Raw genomic sequence first — 27,798 nt, 5'->3', positions numbered from 1 at the left:
TGCGGAATTATAATATTTATTATATTTCATCATCTGTGACACATGAAAAAGGGGAAAAATAAATTGGATTAAAATTATTTAAAAAAAAAAAAAATCACAAAACATTAGCAGCATAAAGTGTATACATTGCAGACTTCTGATGGATTCCCCATAAGTATTTAGTAGTTCACAGTCAATTTTTTCATGCGTCCCATGGCACACGGCTGTGACATCCATTTCTGGGAGGAATCCTAGGATTCATCCGCACTGCAGCAGGTCTCATAGTCAGAGTCAGGATAATCCTACGGCTCGGGGTGACTGCGGCTTCAGGTGACAGTGCCGGCCTTGGCTGTAGAAGTCTGCCGCAGCGGTAATTCCTGTTTGGAGTGAAAGTTATCCCAGTAATCCGGATCCTCGGGTGTAATTGGAACAGCAGATGCCATAAGATCTTCATAGGAGAGAATACTGAACAAAGGGCCGTCCTGGAAATGAAACAGACAGATCAATATCATTTACACAATCTCATGTTTACTCTCACATGAGGACAGAGAAGAGAAGACTGTGGTTTATTAAAGCATTGCTAGAATGCCAAGTAAATCCGGCGATGTCTCTGATGGGATAAAAGTTGTGAAAAATTACCAAAAAGTGTTTCAAAAGAGATCAGGAAAAAAATAGAAAGAAACGAGTGGCTGCTTCTTCATTTAAAAAAAAAAATGGCCTTAATGGATGCTCAACTTTGGATATGAGCGAGACTTAATATTGGAGAAGAGGGGAGGTCTATACTACATAGCCACACCACTACCACCCAGGGGAGGTCCAGACTACATGGCCATACTACTATTATCTAGGGGAGTACTACACTACATGGCCATACTACTATTATCTAGGGGAGTACTATACTACATGGCCATACTACTATTATCTAGGGGAGTACTACACTACATGGCCATACTACTATTATCTAGGGGAGTACTACACTACATGGCCATACTACTATTATCTAGGGGAGTACTACACTACATGGCCATACTACTATTATCTAGGGGAGTACTACACTACATGGCCATACTACTATTATCTAGGGGAGTACTACACTACATGGCCATACTACTATTATCTAGGGGAGTACTACACTACATGGCCATACTACTATTATCTAGGGGAGTACTATACCACATGGCCATACTACTATTATCTAGGGGAGTACTACACTACATGGCCATACTACTATTATCTAGGGGAGTACTACACTACATGGCCATACTACTATTATCTAGGGGAGTACTACACTACATGGCCATACTACTATTATCTAGGGGAGTACTACACTACATGGCCATACTACTATTATCTAGGGGAGTACTACACTACATGGCCATACTACTATTATCTAGGGGAGTACTATACCACATGGCCATACTACTATTATCTAGGGGAGTACTACACTACATGGCCATACTACTATTATCTAGGGGAGTACTACACTACATGGCCATACTACTATTATCTAGGGGAGTACTACACTACATGGCCATACTACTATTATCTAGGGGAGTACTACACTACATGGCCATACTACTATTATCTAGGGGAGTACTACACTACATGGCCATACTACTATTATCTAGGGGAGTACTATACCACATGGCCATACTACTATTATCTAGGGGAGTACTACACTACATGGCCATACTACTATTATCTAGGGGAGTACTACACTACATGGCCATACTACTATTATCTAGGGGAGTACTACACTACATGGCCATACTACTATTATCTAGGGGAGTACTACACTACATGGCCATACTACTACCACCCAGGGGAGGTCCAGACTACATGGCCATACTACTATTATCTAGGGGAGTACTACACTACATGGCCATACTACTATTATCTAGGGGAGTACTACACTACATGGCCATACTACTATTATCTAGGGGAGTACTACACTACATGGCCATACTATTATTATCTAGGGGAGTACTACCCTACATGGCCATACTACTATTATCTAGGGGAGTACTACCCTACATGGCCATACTACTATTATCTAGGGGATTACTATACTACATGGCCATACTACTATTATCTAGGGGATTACTATACTACATGGCCATACTACTATTTTCTAGGGGAGTACTACACTACATGGCCATACTACTATTATCTAGGGGAGTACTATACTACTTGGCCATACTACTATTATCTAGGGGGGTACTATACTACTTGGCCATACTACTATTATCTAGGGGAGTACTACACCACATGGCCATACTACTATTATCTAGGGGAGTACTACACTACATGGCCATACTACTATTATCTAGGGGAGTACTACACTACATGGCCATACTACTATTATCTAGGGGAGTACTACACTACATGGCCATACTACTATTATCTAGGGGAGTACTACACTACATGGCCATACTACTATTATCTAGGGGAGTACTACGCTACATGGCCATACTACTATTATCTAGGGGAGTACTACACTACATGGCCATACTACTATTATCTAGGGGAGTACTACACTACATGGCCATACTACTATTATCTAGGGGAGTACTACACTACATGGCCATACTACTATTATCTAGGTGAGTACTATACCACATGGCCATACTACTATTATCTAGGGGATTAATACACCACATGGCCATACTACTATTATCTAGGGGACCATCAGACTACACGGCCATACTACTATTATCTAGGGGATTAATACACCACATGGCCATACTACTATTATCTAGGGGACCATCAGACTACACGGCTAGACTAAACAGTATCTCCTATTATAGATGGTCCGGTTATATTTACAAATATTTGTTGCATTTAACCTTTAGTAAGTTTCGTCTACTAAAAACCCTTCCTCCAAATATTTGGAAACATAATGACTGGAAAGTGATACATTTGTGCTAGGTCTATTGAGATTATAGAATGTAATAATACTCATTTGTATACTTGATGCTATACTATGTAGACTTTGGTACTATACTATACCGTTAATTTGGGGGGTTTGTAGGTGTCTGTGCTGCCAAGTGCCACAGCCACATGATGCTTATCATCAAGGAGACTTTCCTGTAAAACATAAGCCGAAAAGAAAAAAAAAATAACTTTCATACACATAGAGTTCAGAAGGTCCTCACTTATTAAAAAGACCCATTGGGCACACCATCTGCATTGACGCAAATCTTATTAAATATGCATCAAATACTGCTTTGGTTTCATATAGTACAATTTTATCGACAAGCCTACGCCAAGAGCAGCTGTCAACTCAACGCTATGAATCAGTCCTCATGTTACATATATATTAGAAATGCTATTCCACAGAGATGTCCTCCTACCTCAAAGACCCAATTCTCATCTTCATCATCGAGCCACATCTTGGTCTGAGCGTAAACCTTCCCCACTTCCATCTCTATGGGCGATACCTCGAATTCGATCCTTTGTAGGTTAAAGCCTAGGCCGACCCCTATGGCTTTTATAAAGCTTTCCTTCAGCGCCTGGAACCGCAAACACACACGCAAGCTGCCAAGATAGATTCTTGTAGACGCAACCAAATTCAATGTATTATTTACTATAGTTCCCATCGTATCAAAATCCTGCAGTGTCTGTGCATTCACCCTTATAAATGTTTCACTTCTGGACGTGAATAATGTATGGCAAAACAGAAAAAGCGGCAAATTATCTGACGTTATAAGAAAAAAGTGGTGTTCTAGTATTCGTCTCCCCGTAGTGAGAAACATATGCTGGTGAGAATAACATCGCTGCTACGGCTCACCACCAACAGTCTGGAGAAATATGGAGCCAATATCTAACTGGGACAGCTAGTTAGGGGCCATTAATATTAGATTAGTGGTGGACATGCTGGTCAGCACACCCGCTGACCAGCTTTATAGACTACCAGTTCTGTAGCATCACATGTGCTTACTGTGTTGCAGAAGTTCTGTAGAGTTTTACACGAGGTCAAGTTCACATGCAATAACAATTCTGCGGTAAATATTGCAAATTTTTTGTAACATCCATGTCAGAATAATAACGTTGTGTGGATATACCCAGGCCGTGTGTACCGTGTGTGTGTGTTATAGGGAAACTTACGTGCAGGTGATTTTGTCACCAGTGTCATTACCTTACAAAAACTACAGTGATGATTTACCCAGTGCCTGTAGAACATGTCGAGCCGTGCCCAGTCGCTTCTCATACTCTTGATAGAGCGCCACTCTCTCTCCGTAAACTGGCGGTGCATGAGGCGAAAAAACTCTTCCGTGGAGCCGCTGCCTGAAAAATGGCAAACATAAATTTAAATGGTGTGACTAAACATCACACTTCTCACTTCTAACAAGCAAATGCGACTCCGTCGTAATAAACTGCAGCTCGGAAATGGGAGAATCAAGGCGAAGATTTACCGTAGCGCTGGAGAGCGGTAATTTATATCAATTACTCTGTATGGTAGAGGACTGGAAGCTTCATTGTGCGACGGCTGCACCTGGATATCCTGCCGGGCTCAGCACTGGTATATAGTCATGTCATGTGCGTGCAGATAACAAGGAGGAAGTGATTAGGACCGGTCATATATTGTTCGGGTACGTTGCAATTTCTCTTCCCCCATTACTAACCAATACTTTACGAGGGTTTCCAGCAGAGTAGTACATGTGCGTAAAGTAAAGATCTAATAACCAACTTTCACCCCATATCCATCACATTGACCAACTGCTGCCTTTGGCAATGTAGTTCGATAAGGTCCTACTGTCAAGAAGCACATTACTGGCGCCTCCCGAGAAGCATTGACTTATGGTATTGATTGGGTTCCTCTGAGGAGTCCTTCAACTACTTTGATGCAAAAAATTTGGAGGAATATTCAGCCGGGTTTATCCTTCAGTTTATTTTTATGCAGTTTTAGAAGCCAAAACCAGGTGTCAGTCATAAAAGGAGTTAAAGTATAATGGACATGTGCTCCTCTTGATTTTTCATTCATTCATTCATTCATCCATCAGTAGGAGGCTACATTCACACACATGTATGGGGGAAGTATATACAGCCGACGTATATATACAGCCGATATACGTCCCCCATACACTTCTATGGGCTCACAACACCGTACCGCTCCGTAGCCCAGGAAAAGATAGGACATGTCCTATCTTCTCCCGTGTTACAGCGCTGTGTGCCATATGTTCCTATGGAGAGGGGCGGGGGTGAGCTACGCTCACCTCCTCCTCCTCTTCCTCTCCCCGGCGGCTGACGTGTGCCCGCCGTGCGGCGGGCAACAGCAGTGTGCATGTAGCCTAAGACTGTTTGAGGCAGAAATGATAATAAAATGGAATCATGATAAAATGGACCGGCCCCAACTCCACAAACACAAAAGAAATTTCTAAATTTTTATAATTTCTGTATAATTTCATGTCTGTACTATTCCTGATCCAAGGATTTAGGCCTGGAGAAAGCATTATTTATTGATCCAATGGCCACATTGTCATACTGCACAACTTTAAGGGACCACATCAGTCACCAGCACCCTACAGTCACAAACAACCACAGTGCAGCACAAAATGCCACCCCAGAAATTATAAATGTCACAATACAGCAATGATTACCACCCCAACCACCAAAAAAAAGCATTCAGAGCAGACAATAATAATAATCCTGGAGACCCCCAGAGCAGACAAAAAAACCCTCTTCTTCCTGGCGCCTCCTATTCTCCAACGCAGCTTCTTCTCTTCTCCATGTGCTGCTCTGTGTCCTGTGCTGGTTGTATGTGACGGCATCAGGACCCAGAGCAGTACAGTAAAGCTGACAAGTACTTACCACTACTGGGTCCTCTCAAGAGAAGTTCTCAGATGCACTCTGACCCGACCTCCTGCACCTATGAACGCTTCCATCAGTTATGCAAGTGCTCATTGGACTGACTGTCAGCAGGGTGCAGCCTGCAACTCATGGCTAGAAGGTCGTCTCATGGCCTGTTGGCGCGGCTTGTGCTGTTCTTTATGTACATGCTCAATAGTAAAGCTCCTCTGCTATAGATTAGAGGAATAAGGCACTGGGAAGGAATGCTCACATTTATCTCAAGCAATGCTAGAGTGACCAGGAGAACAGGACTGTGGAGTCCGAGTAAGTAACATTTTGGTGGAGCTGGAGTTGAAGTTAGAGTCCAAGGTTTGGCTTAGCGACTCCACAGCCGTGGTTGGAGGTACAACTCTTAGCATCTACCAATAGGCTGAAGTACTGTAGACATAAAAAAAAAAAAAAAAAAAAAAAAAAAAAAAAAAAAGGTTGATCAGACGACCAAAAGTTGGAGGAATTCTAGGGGCTATCTATAAACACCTCAGAGGCCAGTGGAGACGTTTTAATTGTTTTCTAGAATCATTTTTCCCATTTCCTCCTCCATCCACCAGAAAGGTCTTGGTTCTTTCTAAAGCGAAAGTGGGGAGGATAAATGGACTGCTGCAGCCAATCACTGGCCTTGGTGGTTACACTGGTAAAAACCGTAAGATTCCAGCAGTGATGCTAATGTTTCAGCATGACTGACTACCTATGATTCATGGAAACCTCATCACATTTGGTTCAGCCAGAAGCCTAGACATAAATTGCGGGTCCCATTGAATGCGCTCCCCAGGCAACAAAGATTTTTTTTTTTATTCGACCAAAACACAATATCAATATTGTCCAGAAAACTAGACTATTTGTGTGCTTCAATACTTCTTTATTCCCCATGTGCACATTTTTTTTATCCTCCATCAAGGCCCCATAGGGCCTTTTATGCACATTCCCAAACAGTTTTTAGAACTTCTTTGCCGTTTTTAGTTGTAAAGATAACGTATATCAAAAAATATCCAAGTCTCTTGACGTCCCAAGTCCCAGGGGGCAAGTTCTTACTCTGTAGTGAGTGAGCAATGGTTTTGAAAATCACTGTTCCTTACACAGCAGATAGATAAGGAAAAGAAAATACTGATTACCCTAAATTTCTGGAATATCCCAAGGGCAGTGATGACAGAACTTTTAGAGACAAAGTGTCTAAAGGGTATACAAAACCCACTTAAATACTGCATAGTGCCAACACAGTAATAACCAATTGCTCCCTATCTGTCTCATCTTCCAATGGTACCAGTATCCCGAAGACCACTAGCAACGTTGAAGGAAAGATGAGAAATTTGGACCAGTGTAGCTTCCCTACAGAGCCCCCTAACTGAAAGAATCAGGGGACACTCGGCACACTCTGCAGCGGCACACTCTGCAGCGGCACACTCTGCAGCGGCACACTCTGCAGCGGCACACTCTGCAGCGGCACACTCTGCAGCGGCACACTCTGCAGCGGCACACTCTGCAGCGGCACACTCACCTGTGCCCTAGGGGAAGGAGCCAGAAAAGAAAGGATGGAATATTTAGCTGGCTCGGTCTCCCTGCTCACTCCAATACTTCTGGTCTTCAGGTCTGCGCTTGGCCATGGTACAAGGAGACTTATTAGTCGAGGTGGGCACGTGACCATCTGAAAACCTATCTTTAACCCTTATCAGCTGCAAATCAATGAAAAAAAAAAAGTTCCCCCACAAGTGCCTTGTCACAACTCTTGTTGGAGCACCCCACACAGTTTGGTGAGAGGGATCCCAGGCATCAAACCTCCTCCCTCATCCTGAATGAAGCTCAATATTATAGTTCTAAAAAGAACCCTGTGAAATAAGCTCCATATTTCTAGGAAACCCATAGTCAGGAGAATCATTCTGAACTAACCAGCAACCTTTCCATAAATGACACAATAGACCGAATCCACTGTGGCCCCCAAAGCTTAGGACATTTTCTCTCAAGAGTCGGCAGAAGAGTATATTTTCTTTAAAAGTTCAGGACTTTGTTGAAATTTAATTTTTGGAGCCTTCCTGCCTGCTTTATCCTATTAGCGGGATCAATAGTTCATTTCGTCCGGGATCAATACTTTCAAGATGACCGCGGTAATAGCAGGAGTGCAAAGAAATTCCCCGAGATAAGGCAGCAGTTAATGAATGAAAGAGAAAATCTATTGCACGGGTTAATTTGTTCGATGCTATAAGACGCTTATATATATGCAACCCCCCCTAATAGATATCTACACTCCACATAGATGGCCCCCACCTCATTTACCATTCAGCTACAAGGTTCTTAATTGGACGCCCACAGATGTCTCAGAAGAAATGTACATAACCGACTTGACACATTGGGGAGACTCTTCATTGATTATTCACTACATTTCCCAACGTCAACCCCCCCCCCCATGAACGGGAATGCAGGGGGCACTTTAACCCAATTTTATAACATAGGCTAAATTTTGTAAATTACAGAAGCGGCTTTAGAAGGAGACCACAGGCTAAATCTCTGCATATCTAAAAACACTGACATCTGCAGCTTACACACATCTTTTATTTATAGACCACTAATATAGGGTTATTATGCCAAATCTCTGCAATAAAAGGCAAAAGTCACAGAAAACCGGACCCATCCATATTTAGCTTTGCTTTAAAGGAAATCTACCAATTGTTTTGATACATAGTGAACTAAACATATCTTGAGAATGCTATAGGGACACGGATGCAGAAACATATTGGGGGTCATTTACTAAGGCCCCGATTCGCGTTTTCCCGAAGTGTTACCCAAATATTTCCGATTTGCGCCAATTGTACCTGAATTGCCTCGGGATTTTGGCACACGCGATCGGATTGTGGCACATCGGCGCTGGCAAGCACGCGACGGAAATCGGGGGCGTGGCCGAGCAAAAACCCGACGTATTCGGAAAAACCGCCGCATTTAATAACCGAAAATGTGTCGCTTGGGAAGCGCTTACCTTCACCTGGTCCAGCTGGGTGTATTCCGGCCTTCATAAATTCCGTCCGGACCCGAATCCTGTTCAGAGAACGCGCCGCTGGATCGCGAATGGGCCGGGTAAGTAAATCTGCCCCATTGTGTTTAATCCCTAATCCGAGTGGTTTCGCTCAAAAAAAACTATTATAAGATCTTGGGAAAGCTGGGATGCATGGATTGCAACCTGAGCTGGACAACTCATATGCAGCAGCTGGGGGGATGGTTCAGCGATTGATTACTTCTGCCTGTCAGGGACAACGCAGCGATAACATTATTCTCTGGAGCAGTGCATAATTAGGGCAAGAGGAGAAGCGCCGAGCCAGCCACAGGAGCGACTGAACCTCATTATCACCATTTTATAATTGTATTTTCAGCAAAACACTCAATTTAGGGATTAAAAAAAGATAGGTTTCTGCATCAGTGTGGCTACAGCATTCTCATGGTACGTTTGGTTCACAATGCATGAAAACATATGGTAAATTTCCTTTAAAAGGACATCCACCACCAGGACCAGGACAAAGGATTGTAAACCCTCATGTAGAGTCCCTCAGGGTAATTTGCATAATTTTTAAAGCCTTTTCTTAAAAACCAGAGCATAAGAAGCTAAAAGAAGAAGATCCAACCAGAGGGGACACACACCAATATGTCAGTGAGCTTGGTTTACAATCCATCCATTCAAGGCCACTACTTCCCGATGTACAAAGCATGCGTGGTAAAACAAGATGAAGCGAGTATAGTGTACATGCAGCAACTTTACTGCTTGAAATCTCAGGAGCAGCCACCAACACAGGTAAAGGAGAAGTGGTTTGGAACCCTTAAAAAGGAACCGGTCAGTAGACTTTGCCCTACTAAATTAATAGTCCCCTCAAATTGGATGTGAAATGTACTTTCTAAAAATCCCTCTTTTATATGAAATCCCATTCTTCTCTTCAATACGACACAAAAAGCTACATCCTATAGAACAGAAGATAGGGGCTTCTTAAGTTAGACTCCCCTTTAGCCACTAAACTTAACTCATCACATGTGAAAAAGAGGTGAGAAAAGTCACATTTAATTGACTTTTGGGGAGATTTTTTATTATAGGTAAAGTGTAAGATTTCTCATAAAAGATGGAATTCTCGAAATGACATTCCATACCCTACCTGAGGCGGCTTGTAGTTTAGTGGGGTAACACCTGGTGAAAGAGTAACTTCTGTGTACTTCCATGGTTTCCTGAAAAACCAGAGGTGCCTGGAAAACCAGAGAAGAATCTAATATGACTCAATGGACTCATCTCTAGGTAATAAGGTTGGGCGAAAAACATTAGATTGGTCAAAGAAGAGCGATTAAGATTTTTTTTGCAAAATCAATGTTAGTTACAGGCAGTCCCCAATTTACGGCGTTTCAAGGACAACCCGTAGATACGAACGGGACACTCGGCACCCCGCGCATGCGCAGTCCACTTCCGGGTTTCAATAGCACTGCTTGGAGAGCTGCGCCTCCTCATTGGGCAGGCCATGGAGGTGACGGGGATCGTTGGGCGGAGCGAGCGAAAGGCTGGAGCGGCCATGGAGGTGACGGGGATCGTTGGGCGGAGCGAGCGAAAGGCTGGAGCGGCCATGGAGGTGACGGGGATCGTTGGGCGGAGCGAGCGAAAGGCTGGAGCGGCCATGGAGGTGCCCGGGATCGCAATCCGTTGCCGATATGAAGTAATTGCCGGCAGTATCGAGGGGTTCAGGTAACTAAGGATGTGTTCGCTGGTGCGATCTCACGCTTCCTTAGTTACCAGCCAGTGCACTAGAAGCCGGAGATTCCAGGTAACTAAGGAAGTGTGAGATCGCACCTGCTAATGCATCCTTAGTTACCAGCAACCTGACTTGCATACAAATTCAACTTATGTACAACCCTCCGGTCCCTATCTTGTACGTAACTCGGGGGACTGCCTGTACTTTCCACTGGACAGCGCTCACATAGGGTGACCCATAAAAGGAGGTCTCCAATCAGCTTGAAGGGTACCCTTTAAATGAAGTGTAGAGGTAAACGATACCAGATCCAACAAATGGATTCTTTTATCCCAACTGGTCCAGTATGTTTTATCCATTTTATTGAAGACTACCAATGCCAGCTTTGGTGGTCTTCCGAGAGAGTTATAGTATTCCACGCCACCTGATAAATATGTACCTCTATTTAGCTCACTAAAACATGGAGGGTATAGTATCGTTATAGAGGATTGGTGGAAATCGCAGAAAAGTTCTGGAATACACTACCATTACAACTTAGAGGCACTGACACAGACTTGAAACGTGACTTCGATACCAAATGATTAAAGGATGTCCCCACCACACAGAAGAGGAGTCAATGTTGTAGAACTTTTCTGGACATTGTGGTAATTGGGGCTTCTTTTTGCACAACGATCAGCAACTTTCTGCTAATGATCTACTTTGGAAACTAATGAGAATCGTTCCTTATACCAGAGAGCAGCATAGATGGATGTCTGGAAGTACACAGTAAGAGAAGAACAAGGATGATAGGTCTACAGAGATTGTCAAATGTAACGATGTCTCTATAGAAACGCATATCGGATTTTTCCAGGTCATGGCATTCTCTATAGCTCTTATCGATAGAATGGCTCAATATCCATGGACAGAAAAATTTCATTTTGATGTTCGTGAAACCTGGAGGCAGCAAGAGACTAAAAACAACTGAAACTTCACAAGTTCATCAAGTTTCCATGTCAAGCACAGGCCTGACGTATGATGGAAATCAAACCCGAAAGAGATTAGAGAGAAGAAAACCAGCCACAAGATTGACAGAGACAATAAAAGATCAGGAACACAGCAAAGAGGAGATGGAACACCCAACCAGGGTTGGGCGCAAATTATATTAAAAAGGAAACCAATCATAAACCAGGGGCACTTGCCTATAGATCCAGACTGACTGATAATTTTCTTATATTTGCTTTCCTTCTAAAATCAACTTTTAAAATGATGCTAATGAGCCATCTTTCCCTTATTGTGACTTCAGAAACTGTGTCCCCCACTCTCCTGGTGCCTTTGATACATATTTCTCACCGCACTGTGAACTAGCTGTGAGGTGTGGTCTCTCCATAGATAGGGAACACACAAAAAAAAATAATGGGGCACAAACGTCTTACGGGTTACATACGAGTGACACAAGAGATGAAAAACCATTCAAAATTACATTTTTTTTTTGGGGGGGGGGGGGGGGCAAAAACTCCAGGCAGTACTGTGTAAGTTATGACACAAAGTTATAGGACTTCTACCACCAGCTTTAACCCCTTAAGGACGCAGGGTTTTTTCGTGCATTTCTCGCTCTCCACCTCCAGAAACCCATAACTTTTTCATTTTTCCGTGCACAGACCTGTGTGAGGGCTTATTTTGTGCGTAACAAATTTTACTTTCCCGTGATGTTATTTATTATAACATGCCATGTATTGGAAAGCAGGAAAAAATTCCAAATGTAGAAAAACTGAAAAAAGAAACGCATGTGCGTCACGTTCTTGTGGGCTCAGTTTTACGACTTTCACTCTGCGCTCCAAATAACACCTCTGCTTTATTCTTTGATTCGGTACGATTGCGGTGATACCCCACTTATACAGGTTTTATTGCGTCTTAATAGATTTTCAAAACTTAAACGAATTTATACGAAAAAGGAAAAAAAATTTTTGACATGTTCTGACGCGAATAACTTTTTCATACTTTGGGGTACGGAGCTGTGTGAGGTGTCATTTTTTGCAAAATGAGCCGACGTTTCCATTACTACCATTTTGAGTACTGTGCAACATTTTGATCACTTTTCATAAAATTTTTTATGTCATGTAAAAAGGTGTAAAAGTCGCATTTCGGATATTTGGGCGCCATTTCCCGTTTCAGAGGTCACCGCCGGTTATAACCGTTTTTATATTTTGATAGATCGGACATGACGAAGACCCGAGGCTGTCATGGCAAGTGATCGCCGCCCCCTGACAAAGTACGGGGGAGCAACGATTTGGAGGAAAAATGGTGGCGCCCATGCACCGCCATGTTTTGAGTGCCGCCGGTGGCTTTGCCAGCGGCAAAGAAGAGGTTGACGCCCGCGATCGGTGCAAGCACCGACCGCGGATATGGATAGCAATATGCAGGAAAGCCCATCCTCTTCATATACCCTTCATAGCTCTGTGGCGGGGTTAATGATAGTAGATGTGTCCTGGTAGGAAGTTCATCCTCAGGACTTCTTTCATTACAACTCTATACCTTGCGATTGCAGCAATATAGAGTTATAAAAGTTGTTCTAATCAGCTCTGGCTAGGTCATCGGAGCGCCTCATCCTATAATTTATTCATTCCCCTTTTCCGCTAAAAGACCAGCCTGGTTATGCTCTCAACCTGCTCCATGCACTGTAAAGGTGCGGGACAGCTAGCGGAATAGGGTAGTGAATAAACTAGACTGATTAGCATAATTTTTAAACCTATATATTGCTAAGTTTAGAGTTATAATAAAAGAAGTAGGAAATAGTCTACCATCAGAAAACTGATGGTAGATGTTTCCTTGAAACTTTTCACCTTCTCAAAGGACATGTTTTAACTATATCAGACTTCAAAGATCGGTGGTTGTCTTGGTACCCCGTCATTGACATCTGCATAAACCAGGCTCAATCACTTCATAAAACATAACCCAACAACACACACACTAAAGGAGTAATGGGCATCCCATTTTAGAAACAGGTAGTAGGACCATTACTGATTTAGCATTAACCATCAGTCTTGTGACAAGATCTTCAACCCTTTTTCATTCGTGGTGGGTGGTCATGATAGCTGAAGTAGAAAGCCCCCCCCCCCCAAAAAAAAATATATAAACTTCTGCTACAGAACCCGGTGTGAAACATTTAAGGTTGGCTGTTAAACGAAAGATTAAATGAAGTCAATCTCTGTACAAAACGCACCAAGGGAGGGACAGAATCTGTCAACAAACTTTGCCTGGGAGAGAAACCTCATTAAAAAGTTTTAACGTCCGTCCGATCTCTTCCCAGAATAAAAACAGACAAGGTAAAAACACGGATTGCATCTGCCACTTCAAGATACAATGTGCTTACTACAGGCGGAGAGGAGACAACTTTTACACTACAAAGACTGTCACAACAAACGTCCTTATGTCAGGCCCACAGAGGACACTGCCAGTGATGAAAGCGGCCAACAGGAACCGGCTGCAGATAAAGGAAGACGGGAAATAAAAGCCTTTTTGGCCGGAGAAAATGGAAGAATCCTTCTACAAGAGCAGATTTCCTTCCCAGCCCGGGAGCCATCTGCACTTATAGAGCAAAGGCTGTGAGTATAGGATACTAAACAACCCAATGTGTTATTTGTTCTCAACATACAGTTTGGATATACTTAGACAAAGGCAACAATTTATATGCCCCCGTAAGTTGGAGCATTCCTAAGCTTACATGGGGCAACAAGTGAGAACCAACCATAACCTGGGGCATCACTGGTTCATGTTAAAGAGGACTGCGTAACCTTACTACTTCCATGGTTCAGTGGGGATGACACGGTACCCACTTGGGTCAATTAGTAACCTCTGTGACCAACAGGATCTACCAATTAGCCCAAAAGGGTCCTGTGACCCCACTACTACTGTCTGGGCAGTGCTGCCGGAAACCAGAAGTACCGTATCAAAGTGGGAACACTCATGGTTGTCCAACAATCCTGGAAATGTTGTTTTCAGATGGGCCGGGCCATACCGTCCAAGCTCCTGCCTAGGAAAGCATATATGTTTATATATGCACCCAATGTCTTGTACTGTCTAAATGAAAGACACTGGGTGCTGGTTAAACATCACATGCCTTTTCATAGAAACACATGTGCAATCGGGCCACGGCATGCCCCCATGTGCATTGATTCCATTTATAAATTGATTCCGATAAAAAAGCGGTTTGTTTGAACACTCCCCAACTGTCAGACATGTGGTTTGTAGTTGAAGCGGTCAGGGTGACCCCGCCCATTTAACAGTTGAAAGCTGAAAATACGGATTGCTCTGGAATGGTGGGGACTGAAGTAATAAATAAAGCTACACCAGAATCACAGGAAACTATTACTACTAAAGGATACAAAGAATAGAGGTTGGTGTAGGGTTTATCAGGTATCCAACACTCAACGATTTGATATTGCTGACCTATTCTATAACCTCCACTATTATATGAGCATCTTCATTGAGAACAATACTATACTATTTTATTTTAAGGGAAGGTGGACTTGTGATACAGAAGTACTAGGGTTTCCAAAAAGAAAGTGGAAGTTTCCTACATGTCCCATGATGCCTTGCACGCAGCAGTATTTGACTGACCCTGCCATTTTTCCCGGCAATTGTACAGTGAACACTATAGTCTTTAGTGCCCCTATTGCAATACCAGCGAGTGTGTCAGGCATCAAAATGGTCTCCAAGCTCTCAACCCAACCCGTAAGTGTGGGCCCAATATCAACAATGACATGCAAATCTTCCTCTATTAGCCCACACAGGTCCCAACCTGTGCTGCAACACAGCTCATTCAGTAAAGGTTTTGTAAGAAAGCCAAGTAGAAGAGAGCAGTACCTTAAGAGATCAAGTGAAACAGTTACCACTACTGCACATGTGTGACCTATCATAACCTCACCGTATGGACATGCCGAGACCAAGTGGGAGGTAACAATGGGGTGCAAATCAGAGAATGTGCTTAAAGTCAAAGCTAAAATTATTAACTTTATGAGAGAAATCATAAATGGAGTACTTGTATTTCTGGGACAACCCCAATCATTAAATCTTGACTTCACAGCAGATCCCCTTACAAACTTACAGACCTTGGATCTGTATCAAAGAACAAAAATAAATTCATTAATAAGATCTCACATCAAACTTTAATAAAATCAGACTTCAGAACAGACTCTCAATTTCATACCAGGCCTCTTAATTCTCCTTATAATGCTAAACAGATCCCATCTTTCAGTTGGATATTTGCTAACAACCAAACTAAACCCTCCCTGTCCATGTAAACAAGACGCCTCCAAGAAATAAAAAACAAATCTAACATTATTGTGGCCTCACAACATGGAGAACACACACCACATTTTTGTGAATGTACGATGGACATGTGCAAGTATCGGCTGCACCAGAGATGACAGACACCAGGCTGTGACCTATAACAAGGGCTGAATCTTGAAATTGATGTATCAGCAGTTTCTCTTTAAAGGGAACCTGTCATCAGAAATTGGTCTAATAAACAACTACCAGTATTTTGTCTAGCAGATTTACACCATCCAGATCATGTTCCAGATTATGGCCCAGTGTGGTTCCATCACCCAGAAAATCAACTTTAAAGTTCTATGTCAATTGGTTGTATAAAGTCAAGGAGGCAGAGACTAACACTGAAGTCAAGCTTTCCCTGCTCGGAAAGCCTCCTCCTGTGATTGATGGTCCTGCACCTGACTTGGGAGCTTGAATTCAGTGTTAAAGATTTCATACAATCAATTTAAATCTCTATTCAAAGTTGATTTTCTGGATGATGCCACCACGCCGGACCATGGAAGAAACATGATCTGGAAGGTGTTCTTTCGCTTGACAACATTCTGCTAGTGGTTTATTAGGTCAATTTCTGCTGACAGGTTCCCTTAAGGTGTAGCTAAACTTCCAACTACATTTTAGAAATTTATAATAGTAAACTTTATAATTTACTTTAATTATAGAAATCTGTTCCTGTGTCCTTTCCTTTTCTCCTTTATTTAAGTAGTTTGTGTAACTCAGCTTTCTGCCCTCTATCCACTGACAGCTGAGAGATAAAATAAACCAGATAAAGTGTCTAATGTCTTAAAGGGGTTTTGCCACAAACTAAAGTTAGGCCGTGTCCCGTGCACAAGGGCTAACTCGCTGATCAGATTGCGAAAACGAGGGGTTTGTCGGAGATTAGAGATTAATAGAGAAGAACAGTCATGTGCGGCAGTCTGCTCCATTAATCTGATGGAGCGAAGAGGGGTCCAATGGAGAGACCCCCCCAGTGATCAGCAAGTTAGAACCTATCCCCTGCAATATGCAGCAATGACTTACCAGCTATGGAGAGGGTCCAGCCGTGAGCGTTCTCCATGTACCCGTACCCAACGCACGCCGTACAATTACGGCGCGCGTCTGTAAGGGGTTAAAGAAGTATGTCACAAAGCTTAACATTATCATCAACGGCTACATTCATTTCTGAAATTTAAAGAAAAAAAAAAAATAAAAAATAATAATAATAATAATAAAAAAAAAAAAGATATATATATATCTGTACATAGAACTTTGGAAAGCGTTAACATATTTTCTCGTGACACTTTGTACGTCATGTTAGTTGAAAAATTTTGCTGATATGTTTTGCGTTTATTTATGAAGAAAAAAAAAATTCATACATTTGGCGTAAATTTGGAAAAATGCTTGATTTCAAGTTCAAAATGTCCTACTTTTTCGACAGTCCTAACAGCAAAAAGACTTGATAACGAACATTCGCCGAATGTCTGCTTTAACTGTGCGATTTTTACATTTCCATTTTTTGGGTTTAATGAATTTGTTTTTCAAACAATTTACACATTCTACGGGATAAAATACCAAAACGCTCCACAAAGTTTAATCCCAAATTTCTCCCGAGTATAACAATCTACCATATGTGGTGGTAACCTGCTGCATGTGCACACGCCAGGGCATGGAAGGGAAGCTGCGCCGTTCAGAGCAGATTATGCATTGTCACTTTTTAGTGGCTATAGAATCTTTATTTTTCTGGAAATTTGGACATATAAGGGCTTATTTTCTACAAGATTAGGTGCACTTTACAAATACTTCATTTTAGTTGGTTATTATTGATGAGATTTTATTAACTTTTGAATGTATATAGGAAAAGAAAATCAAAAATTCTGGTTTCCTTTCTTTTTGTATCTTTTTGGGGCTGTACACCGTGCCATTAAAATAAGTACGCTTTATTCTAAAGATCACAACGATTATGGTAATAACTCATTTATATATATATATATTTTTACAATTTTACTGAAGAAAAACAAAATCTATAGAAAATCTCTTTTAAATTTTTTGGTTTGAACAAGCGATGCTCTGATCGAGCTGTTATTCAATTCCAATTACTTTCACATGCCCCTTACACTCAGCAGTCATGTTACAGGAGGGTGTCTGCTGTAATATACAGCCGACACCCGCAGATTCTGCCACCAGCTCCGTTTAGCATACAGCACCAGAAGCGGGACGTAGTCGTAGGTATTGTTGTGGGAAGTCCTGGTCGCCTGTGACATACTTCTACATCATAATAGCTTAATGCAAACATTGCCCTTTTTTTGGATTAAAAATGACAAGTGGTTGTCACATTTTTCGACCCACAGGAAAAAGGAATACTACAAGGGCTTGGAGCAATTCTACACATAAATGTGTATGTAGCAAACACCATTCCTACTATATAAAAGTACAGTTAAACTAAACATAAAAAAAAAATACACAGAAACCTAAACACTGACCACTCTACAGATACTGAAACCTCACTGCTGTAACCATAAAATATTCTGCATAATGCGATAATGTTCTGGATGTACACAGTGTTTGCGCTTTTAAGTCCCCTAATATGCTTTGAGATGATAGAATTAAGCATTTTATCCCTATTTAGTAAAATATGTATATTTTTTTTTTTATAAAACTCATTTGCAGCACTAAAAAAATGAAGCAGTTGCACCTATGAAGCAACGGCACCACCCGGTGGTGATCTGAGGTTAAGACATAAGAAATAATACATCATAATTCAAAGGACATGCTGCACCCACTGTAATGCAGAAACATCCTCGCACAATCCATTATTGAGACGACAGTATATACCTAAAGCAATTTATGCCGATAGAATCAGGACCATTTCAAATATGATAATGAGAATGGCGTATAATAATAATATTCTTGCGGCGGAATCGCCAGGCTGACGGATAAAATCAATGGCATCACTCATGACCTGTGTATTCCAATGCTGCAGGAAAGCAGATCACCCGAGAGATAGACACCCCCCCCCCATGTACACAAAACATAAATTGCATCTATTAGACATATTACATGGTCCCTGGTGAAGGAAAGGGGAACATTATTTTTATCTCCCCGCGTCATATGCTGGAAGGCTGAGCCGAATCAATGCTCATTAGCATATGTGTGCTATGACCGGGGAATGCAAGAGAAATATAAATATAATACAGCATATTACTTCCATATATACAGATATATATACAGATATATATATATATATATATATATATATCCCTTCAAGAGCTAGAAGCACAAGACATCTCAGGCTTTTATATATAGGTTTTGTTGTTGGTTGTTCCGAGTTGTTATTATCCATATTTGTACCAATTGGCCATGGGGGAAGGGGGGGGGGGTAGGGTAGGACAGGTGGGTCTCCGCCAATCAGAAGATGGATTGGCAGTTTGAGTAGGCACTCCCCGACTCCACATTCAACTTCTATGAGAGTGATGTAGACCCCACGAAAACCGTGGCACGCCCTGGCCCCCTTCCCGACCCCAACCCTGGCACACTCTGGCTCCCTTCCCGACCCCAACCCTGGCTCACTCTGGCCCCCTTCCCGACCCCAACCCTGGCTCACTCTGGCCCCCTTCCCGACCCCAACCCTGGCTCACTCTGGCCCCCTTCCCGACCCCAACCCTGGCTCACTCTGGCCCCCTTCCCGACCCCAACCCTGGCTCACTCTGGCCCCCTTCCCGACCCCAACCCTGGCTCACTCTGGCCCCCTTCCCGACCCCAACCCTGGCTCACTCTGGCCCCCTTCCCGACCCCAACCCTGGCTCACTCTGGCCCCCTTCCCGACCCCAACCCTGGCTCACTCTGGCCCCCTTCCCGACCCCAACCCTGGCTCACTCTGGCCCCCTTCCCGACCCCAACCCTGGCTCACTCTGGCCCCCTTCCCGACCCCAACCCTGGCTCACTCTGGCCCCCTTCCCGACCCCAACCCTGGCTCACTCTGGCCCCCTTCCCGACCCCAACCCTGGCTCACTCTGGCCCCCTTCCCGACCCCAACCCTGGCTCACTCTGGCCCCCTTCCCGACCCCAACCCTGGCTCACTCTGGCCTTTTTCAATATCCTTTTTTATGTACTTCTGGGGGGTATAAGTTTTTGCTCTCTTTGACCACTTGCCTTCCATTTACTATTATGATGATGAAAATCTCAGTTCAGCACCTTAAGTTAAGGGGGATCATAGAACAAAATCATTTCGAAAAACAAAAACAAAAAATGTCATTGTGATGAATTGCTACAATTTATTCTTAGCTGGAACATTTTAGAGATGCAGACAGCAGGGGCCAGGCCGGCTTACTGGGTGAACAGATCAATCCGCAGCGAGAGCGACAAGGTCTTTTTCATTAACCGCTGCGCTATTACACGGTCCAGGGGGATCATGAACACTGCGACTTTATAGTAAATGAGAAAAATTTAAAAAAATTGAAAGAGTAAAATAACAAATAGGCAACAAAGGGAAAACATAACAGAAAAATCATACAACAAAAGGAAATCTCTCTACAGTATAAAAAAACAACAGGACTTCTAGAGTTCAGCACAATTCACTTTTATAATTGTCCACCATTAAGTGTTCATATGTAAAGTAGCCTGAAGGGAAAGACATTTTATAGCCACATTAGTGACCATAAATCTAGTGACATAGTCCTTCAGAAATTATCCTGTTAAAGGGGATGGACCAAGTTCAGTTTGGAAAAGTTGGATCAGTTAAAGATCAGCCCATTGTCACCGACCGATGGAGCGCCAGGTTAACCATATATCCTGCTGCTCCATTCAATATTCAATGGGAGTGTCGGAAAATGCAGAGCACAGCTTCAGTTTCCAACACTCCCATAGTACTGAATAGAGCAGCAGGACGCAAGCTCAACCGGATGTTCCATCACTTGGTGAAAACAGGACCCAGGTTCTTGTAATCAATAGGGTCCCAGCAGTCAGACACTCACTGACCACATAGTTTTGTTTATCGAGTTTTAAGTTAAAAGGCAACCTGTCGGTTTTACAAAACAAAAAGATAAATTATATACTACCATAGAATGAGATGTGCTCTGAAACTAGTCAAGTAGCCCCCTAGGCAGGGTTGAAGAGGAGTAGTCCCCCCCCACCGTCAGGAAACTGCTTCCCCGTGTGCGATATTCAAAAGACTCATCCGCCTTCCTCCCATCATTTTCACGCCCACTGGCTCCCCCCCACAGCAGACGACATCCATTCATGTCCCACCCGCTGTCCGTGCGGTCAGCATCTTTCATACTGTACGCACCGACATGCGCAGATGAAGCGGGAGCAGGGAGATTAGATGGTGAAGTTCCGGGAGCTATGCAAACTATGAAGCTACTCCGACTCAAACTGTTGCACATACGCAAATGAATGCGGGGACCTCGAGGCCGGCATTGCTTCATCTGCGAATTTTCCTCTTGAAAATCACACACAGAGGAGCGGTTACCCGAGGGTATGGGGAACTACTCCTCTTCAGTCCCTTGATTAGTCACAGACTCACTTGGCTTTGTAAGGTAATATAGAAGTTATCTTTTGTTCTGTAAGGGACAAGGAAGGGGTGCTAAAAGGCTCTCCTGGTGACAGGTTCCCTTTAAAATACAGTACAAAAAAAAAGCCACAAACAAGAACATTAACATGACAACAACATTTAACACAGAAAGCATTATTATCAGGACATAAAAAGATCCAAAAGATCAAGAATTAAGAGTTCTTATGTAGACTTTGCCAATTTAGGCCGCCTTGTAGGTGTATGGAGACTTAGAGACATTGATACTCCATTGGTGGGGGGGGGGGATACTGGGAAAATATGCAAATAAGTTTGAACTTTTAGGTTTTTTTTTTTTTTTTACACTACACTTTAGTCTAATTGCTCCTACCATACACTACAATACAATACTACTGTATTGTAGTATATGGAGAAGTTGCTATAGACCTGTAAATGTGTGTCACTGGCACAGTGTAACAGATCTGTAGAAATGACAGGTCCTGGAGGCCAAAGGCTCAATAGCAAGGTTAACCTCTTAGCGCTCTGCGCCGTAGCTGTACTGCGCTGAGTCCCGCGAATAGCGCTCAGCGCAGTACAGCTACTGCGCAGAGACGATGCCGGTTCAGCGCTGCATAGCAGCCGAAACGGCATCGTTAGCCGCGGGATTTCAACGGTAATCTACCGTTGACATCCCCCGCTAACACCCGCGGTCGGAGTGGGCATTTAACATGCCTTCCGGGGGTCTTTACCCCACGATCGCCCCCCCCCCCCCCCGGCCCGTTTTCGCTGATCGCTGTTTTGGCACCTCTGGGGTCCGATCGTGACCCCAGAGAAGCCTGAAGGCGGTGCCTTTAAGATGGCGTCTGTGACGTCCTCTTAAAGGCAAAGTGTCAGCCTATGCATCTGCATAGGCTGGCACTGCTAATACCCTGCAATACATGAGTATTGCAGAGTATTATCATGAACAAGCAATCAGATGATTGCTTGTTCATATCCCATGGTGGATCAAGTAAAAAAATGTAAAAAAAAATGTTTTTCAATAAAAAATAACTTTATAAATCACTAAAAATGCCCATAAGCCCCAAAACATATAAAGAGACATATAACACTCAAAAAAGTCATAACACAAACCCCACATATATAGTATCACCGCGTCCGTAACAATCCATAGAATAAAACTAAATAACTATTGAACCCATATGATGAACGCCGTAAAAAAAAAAAAAACGTTAAAAACCCGCCCAAAATTATGATTTTTACCTATTATATCCCACTAAAAATGCAATAAAAAGTGATCAACAAAACATATGTACTCCAGAATACTGTTGCAAAGAACAACATGTCCCGTAAAAAACAAGCCATCAACCAGCTCTGTAGCCAAAAACGTAACAATGTTATGCCACTTGGAAGACGGCGATGCAAAAATGATAGATTTTTCCCCACAGAGTTTTATTTGGCAAATTTAGTAAAACATAAGAAAAAATATTCATGTCTGGTATCCTCGTAATCGTATCGACCCATAGAATAAAGATAACATGATTATTAGGCTATACGGTGAACACGAAAAAAAAAAAAAAGTTAAAAATCCAGTACAGAATTGATGCTTTTCTACTCATGACCTCAAAAAAAGTTCCTAAATTTTCAACAATAGGTGATACCAACCCCAAAATGGTAACACTGGAAAAAGCATCTCGTCCCGCAAAAAAAATGCCGTCACATGGCCCCAATAACGAAAAAGCGAAAATTTTATAGCCTACAAAAGGGACCAAAGAGGAAACTAAAATCCTGGCAGCTGCAGGTCCCTCCTTCCCTTCTGCGCCTCGCTGTGCCCCCATAACACAAGTAATGTCCACATGTGGGGGGGTCGCTGCACTCAGGAGAAATTGTAGAACAAATTTTATGGTGAGTTTTCTCTTTTTATCTTTTGGAAATGTGTAAATTTTAGGGCTAAATGAACGTATAACCGACAAAATTTGACCATTCTAAATTTCACCGCCATTTGATTCAATTACTATGAAGATCTCAAGGGGTTAACAATCTTTGTAAATGCTGTTTCTGATAGCTTGAGGGGTGCAGATTTGAAAATGGGTTGGTTATATAGGCGGTTTTGTTGCTAAATATGTAAAATTTAATTTCAAACAGTATTTATCCCCAAAATAGTCAATTCTGAAAATACAGAAAATCGCTATTCGATTTGTAAGCCGCGCGACATCAAAATAAATTATCCAAACATTTCAAAAATTATGAAAATGTAAAGTAGACAAATGGGAAATGTTATTCTGCAAGTTATTTAGGTGGTAAATCGATCTGCCTGAAAACGCGGTGATTTTGAATTTCGAAAATGGCAAATTTTTCTAAAAATTCATCATTTTTTTCCTTTTTTTGTAAATAAACGCAAAACTTATCAGCCAAAATTTACCACTAAAATGAAGTACAACATGTGGGGAAAAAAACAATCTCAGAATCGCTTTGATAAGTAAAAGTGTTCAAAAGTTATAACCATACAAAGAGACGCAGGTCAGAATCCAAAAAATGGGACTGAGCCTTAAGCTGTAAAATGGCTGCGTCCTTAAGGGGTTAAAGGAGGGGAGAGAAAAAAACAAAAAACAAAAACACAGGTCATTACAAATTCTCCTGTATTCACAGATCATGTGCTGCTCAGTGGGGGTCACAGAGTTGGGACTTCCACGGACCAAGAGAACAGGGATTCGTTGTACCGGCTTTCATGCGACAGAAATCGGGGGGCGTGCCTTTGGATGATCCGACTGATTCGGACTGAGCGCGGGATTTAACTTTCAAATTGTGTCACAAGACATGCACTTACATGCACCAGGAAGAAGATGAACTCCGGGGACCTGAGCGGGGAAGCGACACTTGCAGGATATCGGGCGCAGAATCTTAGTAAATCATGGCAGAGGGCATTATCGTCAGACAATGTACTTTCTGTGAACTCCAAGGAACGGGTAAGTAAATGTGCCCCAATATTCGTCTGCTTCCATATATGGGGAATGGAGCATCTGCGCACATCTCCAACCTGCTATTCCATTCATTTAGGGTACAATGGACCTCAATAATCAGCACATTATCCTCGATCCATGGGACAAACATATAGTGACCAGGCAACCCCTGTGACCACCGCTATTGCCTCATGCGTCAGTAGTTTGGAACTCCAAATATTCCTACCATAATCCTGTTCACCCCAGGCCTTTTTAACATTGTGAAGGATTTGGTGAAAAAATAAATTTGGTATCTCTGTGATTTTATAAAGGCAAAGAATAAAAGGAGGGGTCACCTGGAGCTTAAAGTTAACGCTCTAAAAACAAAGCCCATTAGAAAATATTCTTTATTTTTGTCAATTCAACCACATTTTAAATCTATATGGGTGCATAAAAAAAAGAAAATTAAGAAAAATGATTTCCTCATTCCTTTCTTTGCGTATGCCTTCCAGCAAGTGCATCCGGTGACCGCGGCTTTACACCACATGTGCAATGAAGGCGGGGTATGATCTCTGTTCACTTTCTGCATTGCAAGAGGATGCACCGGCGCAGGTGTCTCATCAGACTCACATCTAGGTAAGTACAATTTTTTTTTTTTGCCCACCCACAGCAAAACGGTCATTCTGGGACCCTAGTTCGTTTAGGGTCCAAAAATTGATCTGTCGGGTCCTCTTTAAATTATGTCACTAGAAAATACAATTTGCCCCACAGGTAACAAGCCCTTCATGCAGCTCTGTACAAGGGGGAAAAAAAATATGGCTTGTGGAAGAAGGGGAATAAAAAAAAAAAAAAAAATCAGAAAATAATAATACTGTAAAAGGGGGAATTCTCCCAAATGTGCAACAGTCATTTTGCATAGGCAGTGCACCGAACCGCTCAGCAGGACACCTGATGCAGTGTCTTCAACACCAATAACAAAGCTCCTTTCACACTGCTGATGTTGAGCAGTGTGTAAGGGGCTTTGTTATTGGCTGCCCTTCTACCATGCGGGCTATAGAGGGAGCTATAGGGTGACTGAGCATCGGCTTTTTGCAGGAACTGGTTCCTGACTATGGATCAGCGGATGCGGCTCCTAGGTAAGTGCCCTCAGCCCCTCCACAGGGTAGTACATTCTGTGACTAGTGTGCTAAGGCTGCAAGTACTGCTTGCTCGCTGTTCACTTCCTCTGGACTGTAGCCAGCTGCCCCTCTTCTCTATACACAGCCAGAGCTGCACTGATGCCCTCCACGTCTGCCAGTCTCTGCCTACCCTTTCTGTGGCTTCTTCCTCTGTCTATGGCCCTTCTCTAACCCCCTCATATTCCCAGCCTGGAGGTGGAGGATTTCTGTGTTCTCTGCCAGAGAGCCAGGGATGACCTACAGGATCACTTACAGTGTACACTTCATGTTATTCTGTGCTATACACATTTTGGAGTGCACCCTAGAATATATAGATTTACATGCACACATTTACTAAAAGCAGTGCAGTCTGTACTATGTGCAGTGTTACCTGTGTAGTGTGCAGGGGGCGCCAGATTCAGGAATCCTGGCGCCCGTTCTTTATGAGTCTGGCACTCCCGGTAGTACACTACCTTTTTTTGGTGCATCTTTAAACATGAGGCTTACAACACATTTCTGTCAGACTTTGCATGATAAATGTGGAGCGCGGTTTGACTGAGCACCAGAGCGCCCCCTTCAGTGCAGACATTTGTGTCGCACAAAGAATAGTGCAGCCAGGAAACAAAAGGGTAAGGCAAGTGGGAGTAGGTTTAGCCAAAGCACACATGCTTTGTGGACAAATCCCCTCCCACTTGCGTTTTGGCTGTGCTTAAAGAAGGCGACAAAAACGCCAAGTGGGAATCCATCCTTAAAGAGAACCCGTCTAAGGAATTTGGCTCCACTAGGCTGTTAGATATGCAAAATATAACTTAATACTTGGCTAGCGATGAGTCACATAAGGCAAATCAGACTCATCTGTGGTTGTCCCAGAACCAGCGCAGTCAATGAAGCTGCAGTAGTACAACCCGGCTGCATCGTGCTTGTGCTGGACTTACGACACACGCGCAGTGATGTGATGCACTACGGTTGCCTCTCTGAACTGAGGTAAGTATACAGGTTTGTTCTCAATTTTTATTAAAGGAACAAAGGCAAACATTACAGGGGGCGATTTTGGATACTAAACCACTGGTCCATGAGAATTTGTTTGTGGTTAGAATAACATAATAAATTCTATGACAACTGTACGGACCAGAACTTACCAGGCCGGTCTGTTTTCATTATGTCAACTCCGACCTGGAGCTCAGGCTCAGCAACCAGGACAGCATAATCCCCCTGATGGGACACATTGAAGTTGAAATTTGGGAACTGGGGAGGATTCCCGCTAACTAGGAATGGCTTCCCCTTAGCCGTCCTGTCCAGGCGTATCTTGTCCCAGGGAATGTAAAACTTTTCTGCTATCAGTTTTCGGATAAGAAGACGCCCAGCCTGAGGAATAAGAGAAGAACCGGCTCAGGACCATAGTGATTAGGGCCACCAACATTACAGCACTGAGTATCCATCACCGAGAAGAACGACTAACACTATGAGGACCTTCAGTCATCACCTGCCTGGTCTCTGCCTTCTAGAGAAGGTATAAATATAATGCAGAGTGCAGGCATGTCGTCTCTTCACCAAGTGTGAACATAACCCTGAAGAGCTGTTATAATAATGTGTATACACTGGGACAGCTGATCTGCAACTGTGGGCGAGGAGAAAAGGGCACCCACCGCAGGCCCGTAGTCCCCTATAGACATTACCAGGGCAGCTCCTATAGACATTACCCGTGCGTCCTGCACATCCCCTATAGACATTACCCGTGCGTCCCCTATAGACATTACCCGTGTGTCCCCTATAGACATTACCAGGGCGGCCTGTGCCTCCCCTATAGACATTACCAGGGCGGCCTGTGCCTCCCCTATAGACATTACCAGGGCGGCCTGTGCCTCCCCTATAGACATTACCAGGGCGGCCTGTGCCTCCCCTATAGACATTACCCGTACGTCCCCTATAGACATTACCATGGCTGCCTGTACATCCCCTATAGACATTACCATGGCGGCCTGTGCATCCCCTATAGACATTACCCGTACGTCCCCTATAGACATTACCATGGCGGCCTGTACATCCCCTATAGACATTACCATGGCGGCCTTGGCATCTCTGGTGAACATGAACTGGGCAATGCGCTGCTTCTCCTCGGGCTGCACACAGCGGCCGCATAGTGTCCAGTCCTCCCGGCCCGGAGCCCAGCGGGCACAGGGGAAGGCCCACCGCACCGCCTCCATAACCAGAGGCCTCCGCACGGGCTGCAGGGACATTTACGGAGGCCGAATCCCGGAGACGAGCTCTCACACCCGACTGTCATGTCACTGTCTACACAGGACCAGGAGCAGCTCCGCAAAACTAAAACCGAAAGTAACATGTCTCCTGCTCCCTGTGCTAATCTCCCTCAGAAATGTATACAG

General features: G+C 43.2%; 1 protein-coding gene across 1 annotated transcript; it reads right to left on the bottom strand.

Annotated features, from left to right (window-relative positions):
- On the bottom strand, positions 1-27,798 carry AASDHPPT (aminoadipate-semialdehyde dehydrogenase-phosphopantetheinyl transferase). Its single transcript, XM_072134223.1, has 6 exons — positions 27,475-27,798; positions 26,554-26,779; positions 4,145-4,266; positions 3,333-3,491; positions 2,989-3,066; positions 1-461 (listed from the first exon to the last, which is right to left on the bottom strand). The coding sequence occupies exons 1-6, from the start codon at positions 27,649-27,651 to the stop codon at positions 306-308; spliced, it is 918 nt and encodes a 305-aa protein (XP_071990324.1). The 5' UTR covers positions 27,652-27,798; the 3' UTR covers positions 1-305.

This window comes from Engystomops pustulosus, chromosome 2 (assembly GCF_040894005.1).
Source record: "Engystomops pustulosus chromosome 2, aEngPut4.maternal, whole genome shotgun sequence".
Taxonomy (NCBI): Eukaryota; Metazoa; Chordata; class Amphibia; order Anura; family Leptodactylidae; genus Engystomops; species Engystomops pustulosus.
This window is presented reverse-complemented; position numbering and strand designations above follow the sequence as displayed.